This window comes from Labrus mixtus, chromosome 10 (genome assembly GCF_963584025.1).
Source record: "Labrus mixtus chromosome 10, fLabMix1.1, whole genome shotgun sequence".
In the NCBI taxonomy this organism is placed as follows: Eukaryota; Metazoa; Chordata; class Actinopteri; order Labriformes; family Labridae; genus Labrus; species Labrus mixtus.
Genome location: NC_083621.1, coordinates 8,855,667 through 8,883,137, shown reverse-complemented (window position 1 = coordinate 8,883,137; position 27,471 = coordinate 8,855,667). Strand labels below are relative to the sequence as shown.

The window sequence follows — 27,471 nt, the reverse complement described above, 5'->3', positions numbered from 1 at the left end:
ATGAAATCCTCATATAATTTAATTCACAAAGAAAATGATAGTTAGTTGGAAAACTGACATGAAAGGACCCAGGTATAAACTGGTAGAGACCTTCTGACTCTATGAAGTGGCATTCTTAAAACTAAAAATGTTCCCAATAACGCATTAACTCAGTTAATTTATTATGGTTCTGACGTTGACACAATATTACTATTTAAGTAGCAAATATTATTTTATTTTTCCTCTTTTTTTTTGTTGTTGTTGATTTTTTTATTTCATGTAAAAAATAAAAATAAAGGCAGACAGCAAAATCAAAAGTAAGAGTGGTAATATTTATCTTTGCATTTTAGCTTTCACATATTTCCCAGACATGATTTTAGATGAAGAGACGGACTCTGGTATTCAACCCTTCTCTTCCGTCTGGATGCTCTTTTTAGTGGTTAACACTGCTTTTTGTCAATAAACTGTAACACTGTGTACTCACACACTGATAAATACACTGACCTGAGACCTTAATACCTCTGTAAATCAACTCTAGGATTGACCAAGGAGCTAAGGACATACGGCTGATAACCAAAATAAGTTCTACTAAAACCAGACAAACCACATCAGGCTCAATAACATATTATTCCTATTCCCTTTGTTTTTGTTTTTCTCTCCATATACAGTCCAGTCCTTTAAGGTCAAAGTTATTTGAGTCCTGTTTAATACAGTTGTTTTGCTATAGCTACCTGGGTAATGTGTTTATGTAGTATGAATCTGTCAAAAAAAAAAACATTGTTGATATAGGAATATTTTCAATAAGCTTGACTCTACCTGCTCGTGGTATTGATTTTGGCTCATTATTCTGTGTACTTCATACTGACAAACCAAAGATCCCTTAGATTAAACACATTTCCATTGATGTTTTCTGTCCTGGGGAGGTGCCGTGGTTGGAATTTGGCACATAAATGGCATTGTGTAGCACACAGGGAAAATGCTCGCCTGTGAAAGCTCTGCATCATCAATTTAAAGGCTCTCTTTTGAAAAGCAGTGTTTTTTAGAGGTAAGGAATTTTGTTTTTCAGAGAAAGTTCATTGTAATGGTCTCACATTTGGACACTTTAGGCATGTTTTTCCGTCTACATTACAGAACTGTGGGTGTTAGCACTATAAGCAGAGTTTCAACACATAATTTAATATTCCATTTGCAACAAAAAAAATCCATCATTTGGATCTAAAAGTGAACACAACAACAGCAGTGATGATGTGAGAAGCATTGAACATCATTTTTATTTTGGAGGAAAAACAAACCAACATCCTGTATAATTGATGAGCTAAAATAAACATGCTAATCAAGCACCCCACCTAGTATCACAGTTTATTTTCACTAGCATTCACCCACCACCCATTTCTGCCACCGCACTCCCACTGACTGTGTGAGAGTTCACTCTAAGTAGCTAGCTCTCTCTGCTCTCTAGCTCATAGCTGGCTGCGGTTCTTTTCTACTTTCCCCAGCCAAGGCTTTGAACTCTCTTGACTTTGAAATCCCCAATCTAGCCTAAATCTAGGAGGAGCCAAAGTCCCAGCCCAAGCTTCAGCTCAGCTCACCAGTGGCAGTGGCAGCCAACTTATAATCTTCTTCTCTCTCATGGCGAGGGAGAGGAGAAGAAGTTCTTAAAGTGCATAGCTAATCATGGTAGATGTAGGTCAAAAAAAGGGGTGTCGCTCCCCCTGCGTTCCCATTTTCCACTGTTTCCTCTTCTGCAAGAGTAATATTAGTTCAAACAATCTTGGTAGAGTTAAGTCAATTGATGAAAACGTTATGTAACTAACGTTGTCATCAATTGGAACACCCTTTTCAGCCCCTCTCATTTGCAGTTAGTCAGTAGCGCTGTATAATTGCACTCGGTTGCCTCAGTTTGACCCCAGTCTGCCTCCATTTGATCTTTGACCTCTGTATTACCCTTCACATCATGTCCTCAGTCTGCTGTGTACGCTGGAAGCTACTCTGCCACTAAATGATTTCTCTCACATTAAGGGGAAAGGTAAGCTTCCCTTGGGCAAGGAAGGTGGATATTTCAGTGGAGAAAAAAAGCCAACAATTGCCAGCGCTGTAAAAAAAAAAAAAAAAAAAAAAAGAAAGAAAGACTGTGAGAATGTGGCACAGCTGAAACTGCAGGCAAGTGAGTTAATTCCCAAGGCGGCTGTTAAAGCAGAGCTCTGTGCTCAGGAGCAAAGACATTTGTGTCTTATAATTGGTAGACCTTGGTTATGGTGTTTTACTTTGATATTCTTAAAAGACTGCAGATTAAAAGATACTTCTCCCTAGATTTTATTTGTTTTCACACAATCAGATTCACTGAAACCACTTCCAGCTAAGAGACATTCTCCCATTGCAATGAATGTTTCATCACCTGCTGCTCTGAGAGTGTCTACTGAAGGCTAATTAGGGTGCAATTTGGTTATTTTTTTGGCAGCCTTACATTAAGTTTGAGGGGCTGACGTTTGTTGTGTGTGACCTCAGCGCAGCTATAAGTCTTGAATGTGTGAGGTGACACTGGAAGGTGAGAAAGAGTAACACCAAAGGTGCAACATTGCAGGCGAAATGTCTACCATTTGAGTCTTGACTGGTCTCAATTTCACAGTTGCATATTCTGGTGGATAAACTTTTTTAAATAGATATGTAGCAGCAGGTTAGATTAGCGTGGTGATTTCAATGTAATTTTCCTGAAAGCTGTCGCTCACTAGCCAGTTGCTAATGCTAATAAACAGTCCTACACATTGTTAACCATAAAATGATTTTTTTTAGACTTAAAGTGTGATAACATGTGTAAACCAGTGACCTTTAGAGGTGTTAGCATGTTATCTGTAATCAGGCTAGCTGTTTGACCCTGTTTCTACAAAGAGCTTTCAGTAGTCACTGTTTGATGTAAGAGAGACACCTTAATACAAATAATTGCTAAGTAGAGAACAGAGACAGTCAAGAGCAGCAGAGGGAGGACATAGAACAAATGAAATAGGGATATGATTATAAATGGATAATATCACATGCATAAGAAGTTGTCCTCGGCTCTACTGGCAGTTCATTTACTGACTCTCAGGTTCTTTGGGTTTTGAAGTGTGTGGTTTTGAAGTGTGTGCGCTTGAGCATTGAGTGCTAATGAGCCCACGTGGTTGAAAAGCCTATAGCAGGGCTGGCGCATTTGTGACACCCAGAGCATCACTTGAAGTAAGAGTCAGATAAACGTAAAGACTCCTCAGATTAGACTCGTGAAGCACATGTGCTGTAAACCCTACAGAAATGGGATTTGTCGTTGAATTTGTGCATGTGTGCGTGTTTGTGTGTGTGTCCAAGGTCCTGACAGGTCTCATGCACACTTGAACCAGATGATAGTCTGTTAAGTGTATGAGAAGAATGAAGAAATATGCAAAACATTTCCAAGCGATTATTGGATTAATTCCTGTTTTGAAAGAGGAAAGTCAGAGCATACTGACAACGACCCCCCCCTTTCCTCTCCTTTCCGCCTTTTTGCTCTCTAACTCTTCCCTCTCTTCATTTCTCTTAGTCCCCCCAGCGCTGCTTCTCTTCCTGTTATCCCCGCTGCTTTCTTCCTTCACACCCCCTCATTCCTCTCCATCTTCCACTTCTCTTCCATGTAAGCTCCTTAAGGCACTGTCTAACTCTTTCCAATGCAATGTGTGCATCTTGCTGCTGGAGCTGCTGACTCCACTCCTGCTGTATTTACACTTGTTGTCTGCTTTTGCTCAATCCAGAAGTAAGCTTTTGCATGCAGCAGACGTATAGATGGGATACAACTGTGTCCTGTCTCTCCTTTCACACACTGAGATACAAGAAAATTAGCAAAATTAGAGTTCAGCTCACCAAATCTAATTGTACGCCAAACACAGCTAGAAATGATTTGAATTGGGAAATTAAAGGCTACTGTGTCAAGAACACAACCAGACTGAATTATTCATGTACTACCAACTCATTCACTCACACACTCTCAATTTCCTCCTTATTTTCCCCTTCTACAAGCATCCCATCTCTCTGCTGCTGTCCTCGCTCTCTGTCGCTATTTTTCTCTCTTCTCACTGTTGCATGTAGTAACGCAAACATCAACTTTCACACCTGCTTTCCGTCACCCTCTTTCTCTCTCTCTCTCCTCTCCTCTCTCTACCTCAGTTAGGCCCCTGGCCAGTCTGTCTTGTTTTGGGTTACACCACTCCTCTGCAACCGCCGTTGTCGCCCACAAACCCATACTCACTGCTCCAGCATATTGTCAGTGAGAGAAAGACTCCCAGCCCTACAGTGCATTTGTGTGTAGGAGGGTATATATGAATGCCTTTAAGCCTGGGTGCAGTATTTACAGGTGTGTATCTGTGTGTGTGAGAGGATGGTCATGTGTGTTGAAGCAGATGCTATTAGTCCTGACATGTGTGGAGTGATTGTGAGCTGAGTGTGTTCAGCCAGGGGAAATCATGGCTGTATGTGAACGGTGTGAGATGGAGCACACTTAGTCATGCCGACGGAGCCACCGAGATTGGAGAAAGCTTTTACTGTCTGTATGAGCCTATGTGCATTCAGTAATTCTGAATGTGGGTTTGTGCATGAGAAAGTGCCCATATTTCACTTTTACACTGTCAATGTATCATGCATGTGTTGTGAAAATATGTCACGCCAGTCAATGCATCTTAGTGGGTCATGAAAAAAGAAAGATCAAATATCAGCCTTCGTATCATTCCTTTGCAAAATGTATGCAAAAAGATAGCAGAAAGCTCTTAAGAGTCCTGTCGTCTGTGGTTATACAGTGAAATGTGGAGAGAGGGGTAGGACTGACAGTACTCATCTCGACTTTTTATGTTTCAGTGGGATGTACAAATCTTCCCATCATGCATCCCTTTTATTCTCAGTTCAGTTACCCTGAGTGGCATCCCAATATTCAGCACTGTGGTTCATATAAGGTACTGAAACAGATCCTTTCAAAGCAACATTAAAATATGTCTGCTTAATTTACATTGAAAATGCTCTTTAATGTGTACTTAATAATGTACTTATTCAGAAAACAATATTTAAAAAATCTTGTTAATTTATCCAACATCTGTTTTACTGTGAAGTTACTGTATGTGTGCTTGGTCTGCCAGCCTTAAATAACCTCCAAATATCACATTTTTAAAAATTAATCTTCTTGAGTTTTTGCATCAAATTGTTCAACTTCCTATCATGTAAGTGCAAAATATTTGGGGCCATCAGCCTCAGTCTGTTCCCTATAGTGGTTGTCTTCTAAATCAAGGGTTGCTGGAATATTTCCCCCCGTCTCTCTTTTCCTTTTGTCTTTTTCCCACTTCTCTTAATATAATACTTTTTTGTCACAAGGTTTATGCTGAATTTCAGACACTTGAAAACTCGTGCTGAGTGTGTTTTAAGCTAAGTCTGTAAGAAGCTGACAACTAAGCAAGGCTTGTTTGACTCTCTGACACTCTTGACACTCAAGGAAATTCATTTGAACTAAAGCAGCTGGGTGACTGCAGAGCAAACATACTGTATATACGTTTTCTTATACAAAGAATTCGACACCAAAAAGCAGTCTGTATACCTTGTCTGTTCTTCAACCACGTCATCTGCCTTGTTTTTCTACAGTTGCTGTATTGTTTATATATTTGTCAGAATGCCTAGCAGATCATGAACTCATCACTATTTATGTGTGTTAGTCAGAGGGCTCTCAGCTACACACCACTACATAAGAGGATTTACACATTAATCAACAGTGGAAAGTCATCCTGCTATGCTGATGTTATTTTCCACTGGCAGCCAAGCATTTGGATTCCATCCTCTCATATAGAGCCACGTTATTTGCCTGAGATATCTGACGAGTAAGCGATTTCTAGTATTAATCTGCAACAATGTGTAGCACAAATCACATTTATATGAGGGGAGGAGGGAAAGAACTGATGACACAGGCACACTTCAAATATTACTTTGAGGCTTGGTATAGATATTAGAAACCCACTCATTTGAATCACACAAGAGATATTTTATTTTGTGTAGGGCTTTACATCAGTGGACAAGAAAACAAAATATAGCAAGAATATTCAAATCAAGTCAAGAATGTCATCCAGTGTGCATGATTCACAAGAAGTCAGGAGTCACACTGAGTCTGTTTTCTCCTTGGTACGTGTTTTGGTGAATGTGCACAGCACAGATTTCCTCTTTGCATGCTCTGTATGTGTGCGTGATGGGTTGTGCGTCCTGTTGTGAGGCTGCCAAGCAGGAACAGTGTGTCGCCACTGGGAATATACTTAGTCTGAACTAATGACACCAGAGTGAGATGAGCAGCACGTCTTCCCGGGCCTCAGGACACCAGGGACCACTGAATCATTCCCTAACTTAAAATTGCATGACGGTTAGTATTCTCTGAGCTGCACCCATGGGAGCAGTCATGATAGTTCAATAATAGTTTTCTTCATCAAATCAGCATTGTTATAATTGTTGAACAGTGAATTCTAAGCAGTTTTTTTTTTTTCGCTATGTCAGAATAATAAACTTATTCCAGTTTATATTACGAGAAACTTAATAAAATCTTGTGGACTTCAGGCAGCAGCTATCTCCTTTTTTTTATCAGAAAAGATCTTACTCACTGAATGCTTTCTACTTAGCACCACACAGCAGCCTTGCAAGGTTAGCGGCCAGCCAGATAACGCTGGCAACTTAATAGGGGAAACTATATCAGTTGTTTTCACACTCACTGCATCAGTTTAAGAAGGTTTAAGGATTTGGTCACAACAACAATTGTAGCGCCAGTAACTAGCTAATTACATTATTTGCTTGAACTTTAAAATTCCACTTTAGTGATTGTTGTGGGACTGAGCCTGAAGTATTTAAACTGAAGGCCCCTGTTTAACTCTATTGTCTCTTTCATCTATTGATTGACTGAACACTCACTTGGTCTTTAATCAGGTCGTCATGCTTTCCCTGAAACTTTAAATTCAGTGCATGCAAAGACTGTACGATGTAGAGCTGATTGCTTTTTTTGTTGTGACAGTCGCTTCTTATGCTACATTTTCACCATGGAGTATTTCCATTGTTGAAAGGCAGCGGCTCTGTCCACTTAAGTTTTGGCTCCAAGAGACAGCTGGTCTCTTTCTTTTGTTTTTAACAGCTTGTCTGTTGCAACTGCTTGAAATGTAAAACACATCATTTTGCATTCAGCAAAGAAGCAAGGAACTCAGTGACACTGAGCGTTAAGAGCAGCAAATGACCGAAACTGGATGAAGGCCAATACACACAGCTACTTTAGTTGGTGAGAAACCAATCTTGTTTGCTTACATCACACTTGGTTAAACATCATCTCACTCCTCTGTGAAGGCCAGTCAATCAGGTAACTGTTTGGCTAAGGTCAAAAACACAAGTGAGGAGAGAGAAATGAGTACAACATGGGAGAAGAGTTGATCAAAAAAATAATATTGGCAGAAAAAAACTGTTGTGTTTCTTTGAAAAAGTCCCAACTCTTTTGTTGGTCTGAATTGGTCTCCACATGGGCAGCCATTATTTTAGGATTTGGTTTCCTTCCAGCTGCTTTGCTGCAGTCATGAATCTGAAGCTGACCAAAATGATACAATACTCAACAGTATACCTAAACTTTAAAACGTTTTTACAAGAATTTTTTTGGCAGAATGAAATATTTTAAAGAGATAATGGAAATAGTACTTTTTTTTTTCAGATCATGACGGTCTTAATTGTGTCCTTTCGTCATCACGCTGGAATGTAAATGGATTTTAAAACATGTGTGATGTTTTGGCTGCTGGAGGAGAATTGCAGGCTCCCACATTGTTCTCAGACTTTTTGCTCTGTGTCAGACACAGCTGCCTTGGACATGATCTTCAGTGCATTCCTTTCCCATGAGTGTCCTTCTTCCTGAAACAAGCACATTACATTTCTATACACACTTGCGTTGAACACACAAATGTGAGCAACATTATCTAGCACAGTCACATGAACAAAAAGGTCATGTAGAAAGCTTAGGAAGCCTGCATATAAAACATGAACAATCTGTTATTTATTCTCTGACAGCATGTGGCAGTGTGATAAAAGTTCTACATGTGTTTTGAAAAGATGTGTATTGTAGGTCGTGACATTTGTATTGCTTGGTCCACAGATTATACATTTAAGAATTGAGGAAAAGTTACAAAGTTTATGTTGTGAATGTCTTTTTTTTTTTTTTTAATTATAATTACTCATCTACCATGATTATTGTCTTCCAGAAATGGCTGTATCAGAGCACAACCAGAAATAAAAAGTCAATTTGTCTAGAAAATGCCACTATTGTTTTTGAAACCAAAGACCAAAATGGATATGTGGAAAAAACAATAAGTCCCTGCTTCTCTGTGTTAAACAAGATGTAACCACAACATGAACTCTTGACTAAAAGTGAACCTGTGAATCCTCTGAAGGCCACAAGGCATCTCTGCTGTGTGCCTGAGTCTCAGCGTTAGTCCAGGATGCTGTTTAGATCAACAGGATTTCAGGCAGGATTCTGCCTTGGGAACAGCCGGCAGTCAGGCAGCGGGACAATATGACCATGAATTGACATTTCAATCTTCACTACCTGGGAGCTTGTTCATTTCATGCCACTGAGAGATTGAGAACACGGGTTAACTGCTCTGTGCTCTGATGTCCCCCTGCTCTTAAAGCCAGTCAAAAAGGGGGTGTGCTGATGCATGCTTAATAACATGCAGGGCTCTTTTTTTTATGGCTGCTAAAAATGGACACATCAGCCATCCCCTCTTGCAGGGATGGTAGTGACAGCAGCAGCCATCAGCCTGTCTGCTAAAACTTTGCAGACAAACACATACACATGTACGTAAGAGGTTATGCATACAGCACAAACATGGAGACACTATGTGCATACTCATAGGGAATCTATGGCAAAGAGGTGATCTTCTCATATTATTATATAATGCATGAAAGAGCCAAAAACACGATAAAGAGATACAGATACAGCCCATGTTTTGAAAAAGGCCTTTTTCTGTAATTGAAAATAGCTTTTCATTATTATAAAAGAAGATATTAAAGGTGACTAAGAGGTGACATTAAAGGTAGATCAATATACTGCATTCAGTAACACAAACATACACAAGCTTTCTCTGTATGTGAAAGCACAGTGTGTGTTCCAGTCACCTCTGTGCACCTTCTAAAGAGATTTCCCTGTGGAATAACACATCCAACAGAGCTCGTAAAAGCCATCAAGCTAATGTAATTCCTTTTTTTATCACCCAGTCCTTCATTGTCCTATAACCCAACCACAGCAGAGGAAAAGTATATTTTGGTTCAGGAACTATGTCTTCAATTCTGCAGCTTCTGGCTTCATTTGAATTGTGTACAGTGTCAAACCTTGGGTAAACTTCTGACTTCAGCTCAAAATGTGAATGCATTTTGGGTATTTTTTAAGGTCGATGGTTAATGCTATTTGTTGCAGAACATCTGCTGAAATCAAAACTCAGACTCCGTTCACTTGAATTGAATTACTAGATGATCATTAAGATCAGTTTTGAGTTAAAACACACATGTTTTGTTTTGTTTTAACAGTTTTTGACCTGCAGGAACATCCCTGGAAGTTTTTGTTTGACTTACACAGAGGAAGTTCAGCTCCTCTGGGAGTCGTACAGTGAGGAATGTCTGCTCTTGATTTCGACGCCAGAAAGCCCACCGCATAGAATCGCAGGAACGCCGGGAATGCGTCTTTCCTATTTGCGGTGATCCCTGTTCCCATCCCAAACACTGTCCAGAGTGGTTCCCTCCACTTCTGGGGTCAAGCCAAATCAGGAATGCACAGTGATAAAGCCGAGCCTTGGCTTGGATTATGTGATGTTTCATTTCCATAAGTACACTGGAGCTGTGAAATATAACATGTGAAATATAACATGTCACAGAGTCAAAGCTGTAAGTCTTAGGGTGTCGTATTTATCTGTGCAAAGATAATTGTAATATTTCTTTCTGTCATCTTTCCAGCTTCTCTTCCTGCAGTGTCCGTCTCATTTGTTTGGGGCGTCTGTCCAAGCAGCTGGCGTGGTAACAAGTGTCATATATAGAGTTATGTATCTCCCATCAGCACTAGTGTTACATGACCCCATCTATAAATACATGATAGGGACATGATTTACTGCACTGCTTCCTTGGCACGGTCTACCAATTAGATAAGGTAAAGCCCATCAGAGATGGAGTAAATCATTCTGCCCACCTTGGAGGAAGTGGACCCATCTGTTAGGGTTTACAGAGCCACTCTAAGACTAATAGAGACACTCTGTCTTGTCACTGACCACTGTCACTGTGTGTAAAAGGAGGAAGCAATTTTACATTTGTCTGATTTGTTGTGCGCTTGTTGCCAAATGCAGCTTTTCTGTTCTACATTTGAAAGCCCGCAGGGCCCAGTAGGGGGCTTCACACTGTGGTGGGCAAGATAAAGCGCTTAAGGGTGGAAACCTCACTGTTCCTCTCAAATGGGTCTCTGTATGAAATAATCTACTCTCCCATCTAATACCCCGTGAAATAGAAGCAAACAAAAAGCTTATTTTTCCCTCTATAACTCCAATTCTGCAGATGTATTTCCCGCTTGGTCTTTAGGTACTGCAAGTATATTTCAAACATTTATTCCCCAAAGAACAGAGCTCAGGGAAGAGAAGTTGCATTGCTATCATATTAGACTATTAATTGCTACAGAAAAGGGCTTGATCAAAAGCAAAGGTTCTTTTTTTTTTAAATTAGAAAAGGAAGAAATGGAACATAAATGAGGTGTTAAAGCCACTCTCAGATCTGTCTTGATAAGCAAAAGAAGCCTGGAAGAAGTTTGTTTGGAAGCATATTTTAAGACTGCAGCAGTTTGAAATCACAGCTGCTTTACGTCACAGCCAGCTGTGACACTTTTGGTCCACAAATCACGAGTCACTAATGATACATTGTTTTGCATGAAAATAACCTTAAGACACATTTTCACACACATCATGACTCGTGCTGCTGTGAGTGTTTTTAAGTGTGTTTACCCTCCTGCCGGTTGCGTTGGTCTTGTGTGCTTGCAGAAACGAGCCGTTCGCAGACGCCAAAAACCCCAAAAAAGAAATCGACTAAGTGTGTTTCTCATAACCTTATCACACTCTTGCAGAGCCAACCCCCATTTTCTGGTCTCTGTGTGCTCAGATGAACTCTTCTGGAGGTTTTACTAGAAGCTGACAAGTGTACAGCTTTGAGCTCGGGAAATGTCAATCACACCAGATTATTGTTACTGCTGTGTGGCTAGAGGTTTAAAAAAAAAGATGACGTCAGTATCAGGCTTCAAGATGACAAAAAGAGTCCAAAGAGACAGTGGATTTAGTTTTTGAATTTTATTTTTAAAGATATTAAAGAGGGGTTGATTTTTGCATCCGTAGCCAAAGCCGTTCTGCCACGTCTGCTTTGTATCCTCAGGCAATTGTCCCTAGGAAACATGTCTAATTCAAGCCGACAAGAAAAGCTATATGGCTAAGTCGAAGCAACAAAGATTGTACTGTCCAAATCATTTAGGGTTTTTTTTTCACAGTTAAAAAAAAAAAAGCCAAACATGGAAAAGGAGGACAAGAAGATAAAGGTCAGGGTTGTAGAAGAAATGAGAAGAGGAAGCAGCTGACGTTGCAGGAGCAGGAGCAAAGGATTAGAAGTGGCAGGAAAGCAAAAGCAAACAGTGGAGGCTGGAAGGGGGGAGAAGAGAAGGTGCTGGGATTCCATGACGTTGAGGTTCAGGGTGATTCACTCATCATCGTCGGCGACAAGCCCTCGCATTTACCTAACATGCCTCCAGCGAACCCACAGGTGAAGATTCAGCTGTCAACACAGGCAATTTAATGTAAAATAGTACAGAGATTCAGGCTGGTTTTTTTTTTCATTTTGGGAGATGTCTATTGCCATCTAAACAGAGAATTTCTGCACCGCTTAGAAGAAATAATGGTGCGTTTTTCACATTTGAGGTATTTTCTTGACACTCCAGAGTTACAATGAGACAATCAATGGTTAGAAATAAAAGTGGATAATGGAACAGAACAGATGCTTTGTGGGGCAATAGTTTAACTTTTTCTTTTTTATAGCACGCAAACTGATCCTTATATCATTCCACACAAGCTAAATAATGTAATTATAAGCATCAAATCTTTTAGAGGATAAATCCATATAACAGTAAAATGAGCCTCAATAGAGCACTAACAAGTTATGTTCACTTCTTTTCTATATTGCATTTTAAGTGAAACACACTGAAACACAGAGGGTATGACAGTCACAGTGCTGAATGCATTGTGATGCAGAGGGTAAGAGATGACAATGGTGAAACAGAAAAACAGGATAAGTATAATGATGATAATAGTGATACCATTCTAAGAAAATCACTTCTTCTGCTTGAACCCATTTCCTCTACAAGGCCTACTTTCCTTCAAAAGGTGGAAAATGTGTTTGAGGATCTTGTACCAGCCCGATCAGAAAGCTCTGAATATCCAGTGTTTGTGAAGTGCACATGAATTTTCCACAAGCTGAAATGCGCTGCCGCCCGCGTGTTGAAGTGAGATTATCCGGTGTGTCACTTTGCCACGAGTGATCCGGTGAAACACCGTCAAGGACTCTCGAAGCTGTGGGGCTGCCGAGATGAAAAGCTCAAACCTGTCATGACAGTTATGCTTCTCCTTTTAACAGGCGAAGTGTGCATAGCTTTGAATATCAGGATCTTTAGGGAATAAAAAAAATGTACTCCGACAGACCTTCCCAGTGGCTTTCCCAATTTCCTGTTCCTTCCTGATTTCTGTTGAGATCAAGTCTAATGAGGGAGGGCAAAAAAATGTGGTAGTGAAAAAGTAGAGATGCTAACTGAAGATGACACAAAATGTAGTGTTGAGATGTTACTGCGTCTGGTATGTACAGTTTTGTGTATTTCTATGGTAGCCATGAAGGTAAAAAAAACAAAAAAACAACAGCATTTCAGACACATGATGACATTTCAAATAAAAATAAAAAAACGCTGACATTTTCAAACTCAGAATTTCAAGACCTTTCATAAACCCATTTCAAAATACCACAAAGTTTTATGAAATAAATTAAAGACACAACATTTCAAAAGACATCTTTCACATAACATATAACATGCTTGTACATTTTACAAGCACAACTTTTAAAAAAAACATTTAAAAAAACAAACATATGACATGTTATAACACAGGTCCATAACACAACACTTTATAAAACATGATATTCCTAAAATGACTAAATAAAAATTTGAAATGTAAAAAAGGCTAAAAATACACAACATTTAATTAAACACAATGATCATTTACAAATACTCATTTTACAAATGAACACAACTCACTTTGCTCTTTTTTTCTTAAGTTGTTTTTTTTTGGCTCTTTTTGCCTTTATTGGATGGAACAGCTGAAGAAAGGGAGGAGAGACTTGGGGATGACATGCAGCAAGGGGTCGGGGCTGCTGTGACGAGGAAACAGCCTCCGTACATGGGGCATGCGACATAACCACTAGGCTATCAATGCCCAACATTTTTTATTATCTTTGTGGCTCTATGACAAAGTCTCCAGTTGGCCACCTCAACATAATTTCCACTTCTTTCTCTCTTTCTTTCTTTCTTTCTTTCTTTCTTTCTTTCTTTCTTTCTTTCTTTCTTTCTCCTGTTGTTGCTACTTAAAGGCTTAAAGGTGGTTTAGCGAGAACAACACCTTGGTCTTAGCAAAGCATTCTTTATGGATCAGCTAACCGGGCGATGCTGCCGGCTCTGCTTATCTCACCTCGGTGACTTTTTGCAAAACACTGTGTGCGTTTGAAATCGAATAGGATTAAAGTATTTCATCAAAAGCATGCTTTGATTGTAGCTTTTAAAGTAAAAAGTTTTGACGGTACGAGATGCATTTAGCCTAAATTAAATCAAAGCTGATGTGAAATTGCCTCTGAAACCTCTAGATCCAAAAACCAGCGGGGGTTGTTTTATGCTCATGCACACTGCTGCTTTATTTACACACAAAACAAACACAACCTTCATACTCTGTCTTTTGATTTTCTGCACTCTCGGGACCAAGCAAACCAATCAGGTTGCCTCTTTTTTTTTTTTTTCTTGGCAAACATCCTCTGCAGCAACAACTGTTTCTGTGTGTCAGCAGTGATTTTCATGATGCTGTTATATATGTGAGTGTGCATATGGCACGTCCCTGTGACCTCCTGTGGGTGCTAATCTTTTTGAACTTTATGACTGAACGCGCTGCCCATTTTAATTAACGTCACTGTCAAATACGCACTTCACTGTTCACAGCATTTGGCTGGTTGCTAATTGCATGAAAGTATCAAATCATGATCTTAATGTTTATTTTTCTGGCGACATAATTGGTTAAAAATAATAGCAGTACTTGGCTCAGTAGACGATTGTAGTTTGTAAAACATTTGTCATTGTGGCAATGAGTCAGAGGGTTTTAGGAACACACAGCCAACTGACGGCCTCCAGGCTCCCATCAGTCAGAGTGACTCAGACCCAACACACTGCTCCCTCTGTTATTGCATTTTAGAAAATAAGGCAAAATGAATAAGCGTGTCATATGAATTTACCAACGAGCCGGCAGCTAGATAATTGTATTATAGCCAATGAAATATGTCTGAGCGCTGCCTGACTGTCTGGCTGTGTGTGTGGCTGTGTCTTGCTGTAAGGCACTCTTTCTGTTTTTCGCTTACCTCGTCTAAGTTTTTGAAGCAGGCATTTGGGCCCAATTAATCTGTGAAAGCAAAACCCATTTGCAACAGAAAGCAACCAGGACAAGAAGAGGACAGTGATGCTACAGGCTTTTGATTGGAGCTTGAACCCGGCCCTATGAACCTACAGTAGACAGGTAGTTTTCTATTCAATCATGGGAGTAAGATCTAAGAAGCCCTGGCGTTTCCTGACTGTAACACATTATGGCATCCCTTTCGACTCCAGAAAATGTATTTCCAAAGTGTCTACAATACATGGTATATGTTTTGATTTATTTACAAGATGATGCACATTCATAAAAAATATAGTAACATTAATTTTGCAAAAGTTTGCCCAGAGGCTTGTTTCCATGCCTTCAAAAATCCTAATAAGAAAAAAAAACTGCACAAGAAATATGTGTTTATAATGGGTTATTTATAAGTTTGTCAAAACATAACAATGTTCTGTTTTTTACTGTAAAACACATTTTGCCTGACGATGCAAAAGCATCATGGCAGCTGTCTGAAGGTAATGCCGTGGGTGCTGAACTGTTTCCAACGTGCAAATGGTGCCAAAAAAAAGTATACGATTTTTTGCTGTTGTAGTTTCATGGGTGGTCAGAAGTTAAGGTCAGCCACAGGATGTAGTCTTTGAAAGCAGCAGGCATTCACTGCGTGGATGAAGGAAGCGTCACTTGTGATGCTCTTTGACTTGAGAGATCTAATCTGGATAATGTGGCTGGAGGGCAGTCTCCCTGCCAATCAAAGCCCTGTATTTTAACATACTGCTGTGGCTCTTTTAAGCCCTCAGTGGAATTCTCCAACACATGGGGACATTCACTTATTTAGCATTTTAACCTCTAGTCAGAAGAGCAGATCAATATCCATCTGTGTTCAATACAGAGAAAGCGCTGTGGCTTGTTAAGCCCTAATCGAGGCCAAGGGACTCCAAGCAGTGGGACTGCGGAGTCTTTGCTTCATTTTCTTTTTGGGTTTTGTTCACTTCTCTCACATTCTGAGAGACCACTGTTATATATGTATGACTGAAGATACTATCAGGAGGTTTGAGGTGTGAGCTGTACTATAGATACAGATATCAGTGTTATCAGCTCGGCTCAGGCGTGCTACTTTAAATTTTCAGCAAGAATCTTGATTTGATTCAACATTGTCATTCTTTGCGTGGTTTTCTGAGGGCGAAACACTGCAACCAACAAATCAAACCTAAACAGTGGAGGTGCATTCTGAGCAGTTGTTGCTCTCTGTAATGTGGTGTATCTTGTGTTTTTACCATCAGTATTGCACATAAACTTGTTCACACCACAATCATTCTGAATGCTGATTATTTATTCTGAACCATGTTTGCTCTCCTATAAAAGCTATCTATCCTCTATCATCTGCACACAGCAGATAAACCCAGCTAACATGATGATAATGTCTGTAGTCAGGAGTCACAGTGGTCGCCTACAGCTCCAGACTAAGGACAGGAATATTTTTTTATTCACCGATCTAATGGTTTCATCTACTGCGGATGTAGCTGAATGTATAGAGGAAGGATTTGTTATGGTCTGTGCAGAATACAACTAGGATGATGAAATGATTCCAAAGATCTGCTTATACCTGCTGCCTCTACGGACTCTGATGTCTGTGGGGTGAGAATAGTTCATACACAAACATAAACATAGAGGACTCACTGAATACAGAACCCAGAGCTCATCTGCAGCAGCTGTTTTTAAAGATTGGTACAGAGGTTCGGTGTGTTTTGCATTTCTAAGTTTAGAATTTAGACTATCGAATCTTCCCTGTCAATTCTATGTATCAAAGATTAAAGTCAGGGACGTTGGTGGACTAGTGGTTAGTTCGTGTGGCCTGTGTACAGAGGCTACAGTCCTCAAAGCGGGCAGCCCGGGTTGGAATCCAACCTCTGGCTCCTTCACCCCACATCATTCTCCAACTTTCTCTCCCTGATTTCCAAATCTATCCGCTTTCCTATCTTTCTAATAAAGGAATAAAAACTGCAAAAATAAATTTGAAAAAGGATTAAAGTCGAGGCTATTGAATATTGATCGGTTTTCAAGTACAACCCATAAATACATCACATTATTACCACATCAAATTCAGCATTTAACACATGAAGAAGATCTAATATATAATTTTATTGTGTTTTGGCATTAAAAAAAAAAGCCCAAAAATAAATCTTAAAAAAAGAACATGTTAACTGAAAGATGAAATTTTAATCCGTAAAAGTTATTACCCAATTAGTATTTGTTATACTCATCATAGAGTTAAAAGATCTAACTAAGAACGTGTTATCAAATCAATTATTTTTCAATCTATCATCAAGCAAAACAGTGATTCTCCTTCACATGATTACAAATTACATAGATTCCCTGCTATCCATCTGCTAACTATTTCACAGTAACATAAACCATCCCAGTCATTTTTCAGTTAAATAGCTGACCAAAAGCAGTCATTACAGTAGACTCGAGAGCATTGAAAACATAGTCTTTAACCGCAATAAAACAGCTCACAGACATTTCTACATGGTTCCCATTTCCTACATGCACATATTGTTTCAATTAGAGATGACATTAAACCACCAAAAACTTTGGAGAGAGAGTTATGTCTAAGTTTGAAGATGTGTTAGTTGCTGCTGTGCTCTGTGTTGGATTAAATGTACTCGGCTACTGTTGTTCTTTAGAGATTGACAGTTAATTAGGTGGTTTGGTGGAATCAGCAGAATACACCCACAGATACCAGAGGGGATGTCTTTTTAATGGGTGTGTAAAGAAAAGCAGACAGAAACGCTCTCTTGTTCCTATTAGATGCTCCTGATTTATTGATAAATAGAAATTAACGTTAACAGATGTGACATTTGCAGCTTTGATATTTGGTAGAAAACTACACATGGAGGAGTGTTTCTTATCCCAGATTTTGGAGTCTGTGTGTGTTTCCCTCTTTCCATTTGTAACATATACTCAGAAAGACACAGCACGTACGCTATTGTATTGATTATTTACGGCTATCAAACCCCCTTGTACATGTGTTATTCCACTTTCTCGGAATGAATCCATGAAACAAAATAACATTGTTCCAACAAGAATCCAGTGTTGGCCGAGTAAAATGAAAAAGATCCTTTAAGCCTATTGAACCACATCACGGTTTTCTACTAACCCCACTTCATCTCTGTCCAGGCCCGCCTAATCCACAGCCATAAATTGCCATCTCTTTACATTCAAATATCAGAGGATCCTCTGCCAATAATCTGATGTGAAATTGTTTAATGAAGACTTTAAGAAGGTTGGGGAATGGTTGTGTGTTATTTTGCTATTCTTCATGGAGTTTATATTTCAGTGACGGCTTTTCTTTTTTTTTTCTCTCTGTCTGTTTTTTTTATGGGGTTCTTTAGTAGTCCTGTGTTGATCTTGTCCCTGACCCAAACAAATAACTGGGAAGCTAAATGCACATACAGGCCCATTTGGGATAAAGCCAAACAAAAACCCAGTGCCTTAATGTGTCTGTCCCTCTCTCTGTGGTTCAGTCTTACTGACAATTCATTATTCCTTCACTGAGAATGGTCTTCATGCTAATCCTCTCATGTGGCTAAAAACTTGAATTACTGTTGGATTTGTGTCCATTTAAAACAGCTCTTTTCTCGTAATAAGCAGTTGGGAATTCATAAACCGAGTATGAGATTGCTTGACGAGAACTACATTTGTCCTTCCGTACCCTTCTCTTCTTCCTTCTCCGTTTTTTTTCCCGCAGTCATTTTTTTAAATTTAAATTCCCCTACAAGATTTATAGTTGAAAGCAAGTATCAGCTAGCGGGTCGGTTTCCATTCACCGCTGCACAGCCCCTGTTTGAAAATTCATTGAATGTTCACGCTCACAGTTTGAAGGTCAGGGGAGTTCATTCAGAGTTTAAACATTTGAAGCATCTCAGAGCATCTCAAAGCTAATACCTTACATTCCCTTCAAAATGTGAGGTGATTGTTATTTACATGTTTTGTGTTTTAATGTCGAAGTGGTAGTAGGAGGACACTCTGTCTTTGGTGCACGACAGTCAAAGCTGAATTGCACGAACACACAGTTTTTCTAGGGAGAAACAGACAAAGCGTAAAGATTTAAGCTAGTTTTTGGCATCCCTGTTGGTCTCATTAATTTGGCTCCAGCCAGCGGCTTATGAGACAAGCGTAATTCCCAGTTTGTTATACCCAAGCTACATTTCTCAGGAGTTCTGCCCTATGGAATATTATCCTCAGACAAAAAAAAACCCTGTTTCCCAGAAGGCTTGTGTTACTGACACGTCCAGACTCTGAAAAGCCTCTTGTTAACAACAGCTGTAAAGTGAGCCTGGCTATTCTATTGCTCTGTCTTAAGTTTAATCTCGCCCTTTTTTCTTTCTTGCTTTCATTTCTTGTTTCTCTCACTGTGTCGTTGTTTCTCTTGTGCATAGAGAAGGATCCTGAATTAATTAAAAGAAAAAGACTTTGAAGTTGGATACTTCGCCTCGGGGCTCTCTGTTCCATTTTTTTTTTTGTGGCTGTGGAATTTTTGTTTGTTGTGTTGTCGTAAAGACTCAGATACTCATACTGGACAATGTCATTTAATTAGGCAGCTGATGCAGAGAAGCTTAAAAGCCTTATGTAAATGTGGTCCCTATAGAAAAGCACTTCCTGATCTTATGAGACTTCTTATCCTGTCTTGTGCAGAATTGTACTAAAACATGTCCCCCCCTCTCAAACTTCGGTGGTATACCTTTTTTTTCAAACTTTAATGAACACAAATACGACCTCCAGTAAAAGTCATTTCATGCTCCTGTCCAAGAGTAACAATGGGCCTAGCTAATGCCTCAGGTCTGGAGGTAACACATGATTCTGTAATTGGATTACTGTCATAGACTTCAGGAATTGCCAATTGTTAATTTGGCACAGCGCCTGCCAAGGCACGACACAGACACCTTTGCAGAAGTAAGCGATTAGCCTCTCAGAAACGTGAATTTAAATTTTCGCCTTACCGTCACAAATAGTTGTTTCTTTTTTTATATATTTTGTGATGTAATTCTGTGCAATATCATTGTTCATAGTAATGTCAGTTGAAATTCAACAAGACTCCGCGAGCAACAATGACAAGAGATTAAACTGTGACAGCGGTCTCAAACTTGAGTCGAATGTGTGATCAGTGAAACCTTCATCAAATGTAAGCCTCCTGTAAGAAAGAGGTATCACTTTTTCTCCCTTCAGCTGCTGTGGTATGAATAGGAATCTGTCTTTTTTTTTGGTTTAAAGAGAAATGGGATCATCTGCGAAAGAATGAGACCCAGAAGCCCCTCGACACGATGAAGTCATATGAGGGGGTGGTGATCTAACCGGGGATGATGGGCTGTCAGCGGCTGCACTTCTAACTGTGCAGAGACGGACAGAATAAGGACTGAAGTACAGAAACGCGGAGTGAGGAAGGAGACAGAGAGTCAGGTTGGAAGGAGAGGAGATGCACACAGAGAAGAGAGAACGGTAGAGAATGACAGAAAGACAGATAGCGAGGAAAAAGAAGAATCTCAGCGGAGACAGATGACTGAATTATAGGGCAGGCCAGATTGGAGATACTCTGCCAAGCTGCCCCTCTCATCACGGAACTCGTGCCTATTTCCATCCCATCAGCACCCTCCATCTCTGCTCCCTCTCTCTGTTCACTCATGACACGCCACGTCCAAAGCGTATTCCCTGAATGAATAATATTACCTTATGCTAACAACCCTGCCTACCCTGCAAGTCCCACCCTCCCTCAAGCAACTAAAACACAATGTGTTCCTCATATCTTCTTCACATTTTCTTCTTCTCATCCCTTCATAACAGCATGACTTCTTCTGATTTCCCTTCTCTTTTAGCTGTATCCTTATCTGCCTATTTTAAGTCTCTCTTCATTTTTGCATTTTGTTCATGAATTTGTACTTTTCAAGGAACAGCTGCTAGATATCGCAAATATGAAACTAGCATGAAACCTTTGGTTGCGCAGGTGGCTGCTAATACCGAACGTTACCTAAGTTTGAATTCAGTTCGGTTATAACGACTGGGCTACTAAGGGAAGATTAACGCAAACTTTTGTTAGTGGCCCCAAGAAAACGTAAGTTGTAACTTTTGTGTAGCTAACTGGTAGAAGTTAGCTTGCTAACATATGATCTGTTTCTTTTCAAGAGTAAAATACCAGTATATGTTTATATACATGTTCTAATTAGATAGTATCTGTATTTAAGAATGGTGAGCATTTAAGTTAACTATAGCATTTTATTACTTGAGTGTTCTTTTTAGAAGATATGCTACAGCTCATCATGCTAATGTGGTTTCTTCTCACTTTTGGTTTGTTTATCTTGGTACTTCATTTATCTGATAGTAACTGTTTAAAATACTTGTACCATATTTTTAGTGGAGACTAGTAAAGAAATGAAGTTTCAACAGAGACACCTGGTTTATTAAATCACTATTTCTCAATAAGCTGGTAAAGTAATCTTTCAAGGAAACGTTCGACATACGGAGGACTTGTTTCAATCTAGTGCTGATGTCTTTTCCGTGTCTGTACCGTGGTCACAGCTGCTTTGATAACGCTTTTGTCTCTATCAGATATCACATCATGATATAAAAATGGTATCCTGATCACTGTGCATTTTCCCACTTATCATCATTAATCCAGCACTTGTTGGCTCCTGTTCCCGAAACCACCACTCCCCTTTATCCCTGTTTTTCTCTGCTCCCTCTCTCTGTATTTAAGTGCTTCTAACCATCTTTGATGTTTGTTGTGTGTTTTAATGAGTTTGTTGTTGACAGTTGCTCTACTTCCCCTCTCTCTCTCTCTCTCTCTCTGCCATTCTGGGCTGCAGCCACAGGAGTGCCTACGCTAGTTGTGCAGAACTCATACGCATACAGCAGACTTACTGTGGACATATTGAGAAGAGAGACACACTTCCACACACACACACACACACACACACACACACACACACACACACACACACAAAGAGTAAGTGCATTTTTTTATCTACAAGTAAACACTCAGAGACATACTGTATGCATATGTCTGACAATACATTTTGTGCTTGTGACTGCAGGCACCGACTGAGTCTTGAGCATAAAGTTAGTCGGTAACACACTCACACACGTGCATGTATGTAGAGGACAGTGGAGTCTGTTTCAGTGCAGTCTCTCGGGAGGCAGCTGTGTTCAGATGTATTAATCATCTTCGTCTCCAGCTTGCTAATTAATGACCCATCTGTCCCCTCTCACTGATGTTCCACTTCAAAACCCCCTCGTATGAAAACACACCAGCACAGGGCTGCGACACGACAACCAAACGCTCGTTCCAGTGATGTGACTCACAGACACTGCGAGCCACACAGTCTCATCTGCATTCAAAACCAACTATTAGACCCTTAGAGGAGTGTTTGTGGCAACTTTATCAGGGAGGAGCTCTCCTCTACAGCTGTAGAGGTGGCAGTCACCGTGCGCCAAGGCTCGCCTGTGTGTGTGTGTGTGTGTGTGTTTTATGTGTGCACTTATGTGGGTTTGTGTGTGTGTTTTATTTGTGCACTTATGTGGGTTTGTGTGTGTGTGTGTGTGTGTGTGTGTGTGTTTTATTTGTGCACTTATGTGGGTTTGTGTGTGTGTGTGTGTGTTCGTAGGCTTATCAGGTGAGCCCGGGCAGAGTGTCAGATGCGGTTATGGAGGCTTCAAAGACAAGCGCTGCGGTGAGTTCCCTGGCTGCCTTTTACCTCCAAACCCACCCCATTCCCTCCTACCCTTCCTCCTCTTCCTCATCCTCCTACCCTTCCTCCCTTTATCCCTGCCGCTTGGATGCAAAGAGGCACACAGGTAGACACCTGGATGGATAAGGAAGGGACGCTGGGAGGGAGATAAGCAGGCAGATAAATAATTAAGTGGGTGCAAAGTCAAACAGACAAGAGGCAGACAGAGTAAATCAGGCTGAGTGACAGTCAGAGGAGATATTGGAGAGCAGGGAGGCTGCCTCACAGACAGACAGACAGACAGACAGACAGACAGACAGACAGACAGACAGTCAGACAGTAAGACAGTAAGATTCATGGCCAGGTGCTTGTCCAGCCCACCTCCCTTTCACTTGCATGAGTAGAGCTACATCAAACACCCGCCGCTTGTCTGCCGCTTTGTTCTGCTCTTGTCTTTGCAGCTGTGGTTGTTGTTCCATGCACATCATTGTTGCCATCATCGTTGATTTGCTGTCTTTGAGCAGGAGTTCTATTTCTGGCTAGCTATCTGCCTGTTTCCATATCATGTTTTGCACTGTATATGTGTGTGGTTAGGTTTATTTCTGCGTCAGTGTGGGAATGGAGTGTAAAACGTCTCGTGGAGGTTGATAGGTTTCATTTTTTTGAAGGGATAGTTTTGTGGATTTTGAGGCTTTAAAGTCTGATGATTTAAGGTAATGATAATTAATATTACAATAAAAAAATATAACACTGTTAAAGGCTTCATTTTGAGAAAATTGCCTTATGGGGCTAAATTGGTCATTTTATTTCCTCAACAGAATTCATATACCGTGTACATTTTGTTTCATATGCTGATCCCCTGTTAGTGATGTGTCATTTTTAAACCTTCTCTACATGGTTTAGAAATTACTGTCAGGCCTATTGTCAAAGAGTGAATGTAATGCTATATCATGAGAAATGGTAGAAGAGGTGTCTGAATTTGAAAAACCTTTTTTATAAAGAAGAAAATTATTATTACAAATAATAATTTGGAAAGACCATGTCCAGATAGAATAGCAAACAGGTTAGAGCATTTCCTCACATTTCAGCTCTTAAACACATATCATCCCCGTGCTTTTCTTCATGATTGAGAAAATGAAGTAATTTGAAGCCCAGGTTGATGACAGGACAGTCATATCTTTAAAAAAGAAACACTATTTTGAAACACCATGTAAAACACATTTTTTCAGATTCATGTTACTGAAAGAGTGAAGTGAGGACCCCAATTGCAAGTTCCAAACTGTAAGGGCTCAATCAACCAAGAATCAGCACACGTGAACGAATGACCTTTACTTTTTTAAATTGCACCTCTCTGAAAGCTAAGTCTGCTAATGGTCAGTTTTTTTTTTCTCCTTGTTCCTGGTCTTCCTCCTCTTTCCTTTGTCCCTGCTCCTTTCTTCATCCTCCCCAACAGCAAACCCTGGAGAACAACCTGACCAACCTGGTGAAGAGGAACAGTGAACTGGAGAACCAAATGGCCAAGCTAATCCAGATCTGTCAACAAGTCGAGGTATGGATCACGTTTCATCGTCTTTGTGTTTGTGTGTTTAGCCGTTTGGTGAGCTCATGTTATGGACATTGTCTTATTTGTTGCTAAAAAAACACAATAGTTAGAGGTTGAGGTCAACTACTCTATAGGGCAGCAGCCTTGAAGTGGCATGGGTGACAATTTCCAAGAGATTAGGGCCATATATGTTGACAAATTTGGCTCGCCTGTCACATCATTAAAGTTCCTAGGGATTTATATAAAGTCCACCAAGTCGGTCATCTGGCAGCATCAATGCGTCAAGCTTCAGAAGTAATCTCATAGAGAGCAAGGTTTTGCTTTTCGGTTTCCAGGTCGATGAAGATTTCAAGGGTTAGGTTAAGACTTTAGCCTGAATGGATTTTCTCACTCCTGCTGTAAGAGACGCATTAACAACCAACATTGCCACTGTTATTGATCGTATACAGCTGCCTCTGTTATTGGTGACTGCTCTCATACCACGCTGTTCTCACTCCGCAACACTGTCTGATTGAAGAAGTACAGGGCTAGAAATTTGACCTCCGTTGTGTGTTTCTCTCAGTCCTCTCGAATCAGGGTTGTAATAAAATTACAGCTCCTTTATTCCAGTTGCCGTGGCTATAGCTTTATAAAATATTGATAAGTCTCAACATTGAAAGTTAGTTTCAGATACAGATTGCAGGTTCATCAAAAGGCCAACATTGCTGCTGTGTTTTCAGATAATTTATGAGAAGAATTATTCATCGGAGGAAAGAAAGACAAGACTCTAAACCAAAGAAGCTGCACAGATGCATTAATGATGACTTCAATCTGTCTTTAAAATGTATTCATCTTCAATCTTTTTAAATTTAAAAGCCTTTTTATCGTCACTGAAATTAAAATGATAACACCAGGTGCCATGAAGGGTCGAGGTGGCCTCTTGTACTTTGCTGATGATCACACTCTAGAGAGAATCTGACTCAAACCATGACTCAGCAACAAAGACGAGCTGAAACAGCTCTCAACAAAACGTTCAATCCAAAACGGTTTATAAGGGCGGTTATGTAATTCAGATTGCTTCTGAATTGGAAAGACCAATTATCTTTGGGCAGCGTTGCACCACAAGCTCTTCCACTCAACTGTTCCTACTTTTTGAGGCAGCAGCTTAATGTGGTTCTTTTTCCTGTCATTAAATCATATTTTCTGCCACTTTAAGGTCATGTTTCAACCTGTCCTAGTGCATAGAATTTTAAGGAGGATGTGGTGTTGCAAAACCTCCACAGTTTAATTTCCCCTGGTCCCACCAGTGCAAGAAATTTATGCTCCCAAGCCAAAGCAGATAAGATAATCTGTCTAAAGATAAATATATCTTCTAAAGGGGAACTTTATTAATTATCAAGCCAGTAATTTATCACAGCTCACCTGGTTAGATTTAGTGACAACCTTGGGGGAGTCTTTGCTCTCTGATGTCCTTGTTTGAACTAAAACCTGTCAGGAGATTATGATATCTCGGCCGGTGTCCCTGCTATGATTCAATGGAGATACTGTGTAGCCAGTCATAGAGCACTAATGTCATTGAGCTCTGTCTGCATTAAAATGTGACTGCACAAACACACTCAATCGAATACTTTGTGTTTTAAAGCACTCACTCTTTATAAACACCATCATTGCTCCGTGGGACTTGACATTAATGGCCACAGAGGACAAATGCACGTTTGGTGCCGCCATCATTCTGTGCTCGGTTCATTTCTTAATAGACGACCTGACTCTATTTACTCCCAGTCAATCTGAGGTCCACAAAACACACGTCTCGTTGTGGCTCACCCAATCAAAATTAAATGACCACAGCGTGATTCATTAGCGACAAACAAACTGTTCATGAACAATGCACAGAAAGAAAAATTGGTCTTCCTCTGCATCTGACTGCGTAGCGATGTGTCGCTGCGAACAACAACAGAATCTCATCACTTATTCATCAAAAAGAAATGAGGAGTGATAGCATCGAGGGGGGAAATGCTCCATTGCCTCTTAAGCAAATTATTAAAAGAAACTCTATGTTTTCCTGCTTTGTTTGCGCTCATTCAGGTCTATTCCCCTGTGTGATGACAATGACAAAAGGCAAGTTTGATTATTGTAGTGTTTTCAGGTGATTACATTTACATTCGAGTTGCACAGGGAGAAGAAAGGGCAAACAAGAACTAAGGAAGAGGAGGCAAAGGAGAGAAATAAGGAAAGGAAAATATAAGGAAGGGGAAAGAAAAGGGTAGAAAAATGAAGAGCGGAGCAGGGTTGAAGCAGCATGTAGAGGAAGTGTAGGAGAAGCGAAGATGAGCGTTAGCATGGCAACCAATCTCCGATCTCTTGACCGAACCAAATACAGGCACAATGTGGAAAAGAATGCTTTTTGATTTATTTTTGGAATTTGTATGCCTTTAAGAGATAAGACATTGGATAGAAGAGAGAAAGAGAGTGGTGGATGACATGCGGAAAAGGAGCCACAGGCCAGATTTGAACCAGGGCCGTCTGCTGCGAGCGCAAATGCCTCGGTACATGTGGCATGCCACCGGCACTCCGTTCAGTAATTATGCAAAAGACAAAGTGATCGAGTGGAAAAATGAAATTTAGTGAAGTGAGCGAAGTTTGTGCAAAGTAAGAAATCTCTTTGGGCTTTGTGCATGACCTGGATTCCTCTCCTCCTTGTGTGCATCATGTTGTATTCGTGCCAAAGATACGATCAAACACAGAGTGAATCAGCTTCCAGTGTGTCAGCAAACGCAGCAGCGCTGCAGCGTTGTTCTCCTAGGGTTCTCTTCTGGGAGTTATCTTCTCCTCGGTTTTAGAAAAAAGATTCATTGATTTGAAGAGTGTAGGATGTTCCTTTCTTAGGAGGCCCTAGTTCCTTATCATAATATTTGGTGTACCATTGTAGAATTTGTCGCTGTGCTTAATGACATTCAGAATAATGTTCTTCTTTCTTGAAAACTTGAGCAAGGTGTGATTTTGAGCATTTGCGGTGATAGCCGCTGAGCAAATACTCTTGACTGTTTTTCATTCAGGGCCAGGGAGCAGGATGGGAAAGAATGGCAGCAGAGAATAGACACGCACTTAGGCTAAAAAAGCATTCCCCTAAAACCACTTTGATATTAAATAAATGCTGATACAATAGCAACCGAAACGAAATGTGAGCCACAATGAGAACTGGGATGATTCGCACAGTCTGTTACATGGCACCCGAATATTGTTGCCTCCATAGAAAGCTTTTGGAAAAATGCAAAAGCATGTTCAAATCATCTGTGCTGAACTGGGGAAGTCCCCCTGCTCAATACTAGCATAAAGTATCTTACCTATTCATCCATTTTAGGTGCATGTGTTACCTCATTGCTTATATGTTCCAAAATATGTGTAACTACTTCATGTGCAAAAGCAAGTTATATTTTTCAGTGTTATATTAATTCCCAGTTTTATTCTAGCAACTTGTTAAAATGAGCATCTCAAAGGATGCACATGCAGTCCTTTTGTGCGAGTT

The 27,471-nt window shown here is 40.1% G+C and overlaps 1 protein-coding gene across 3 annotated transcripts in view; it reads left to right on the top strand.

Annotated features, from left to right (window-relative positions):
- The window catches only part of mid2 (midline 2), a 131,706-nt gene that overhangs the window by 68,910 nt on the left and 35,325 nt on the right, over nucleotides 1-27,471 (top strand). For 2 of the 3 annotated variants that reach the window (XM_061047975.1, XM_061047974.1), the window contains 2 exons: nucleotides 22,361-22,426; nucleotides 23,877-23,972. In XM_061047975.1, the coding sequence (XP_060903958.1) occupies nucleotides 22,361-22,426; nucleotides 23,877-23,972 (162 nt within the window). The remainder of the gene's footprint in view (nucleotides 1-22,360; nucleotides 22,427-23,876; nucleotides 23,973-27,471) is intronic. The other variant, XM_061047976.1, reaches the window with a different exon arrangement.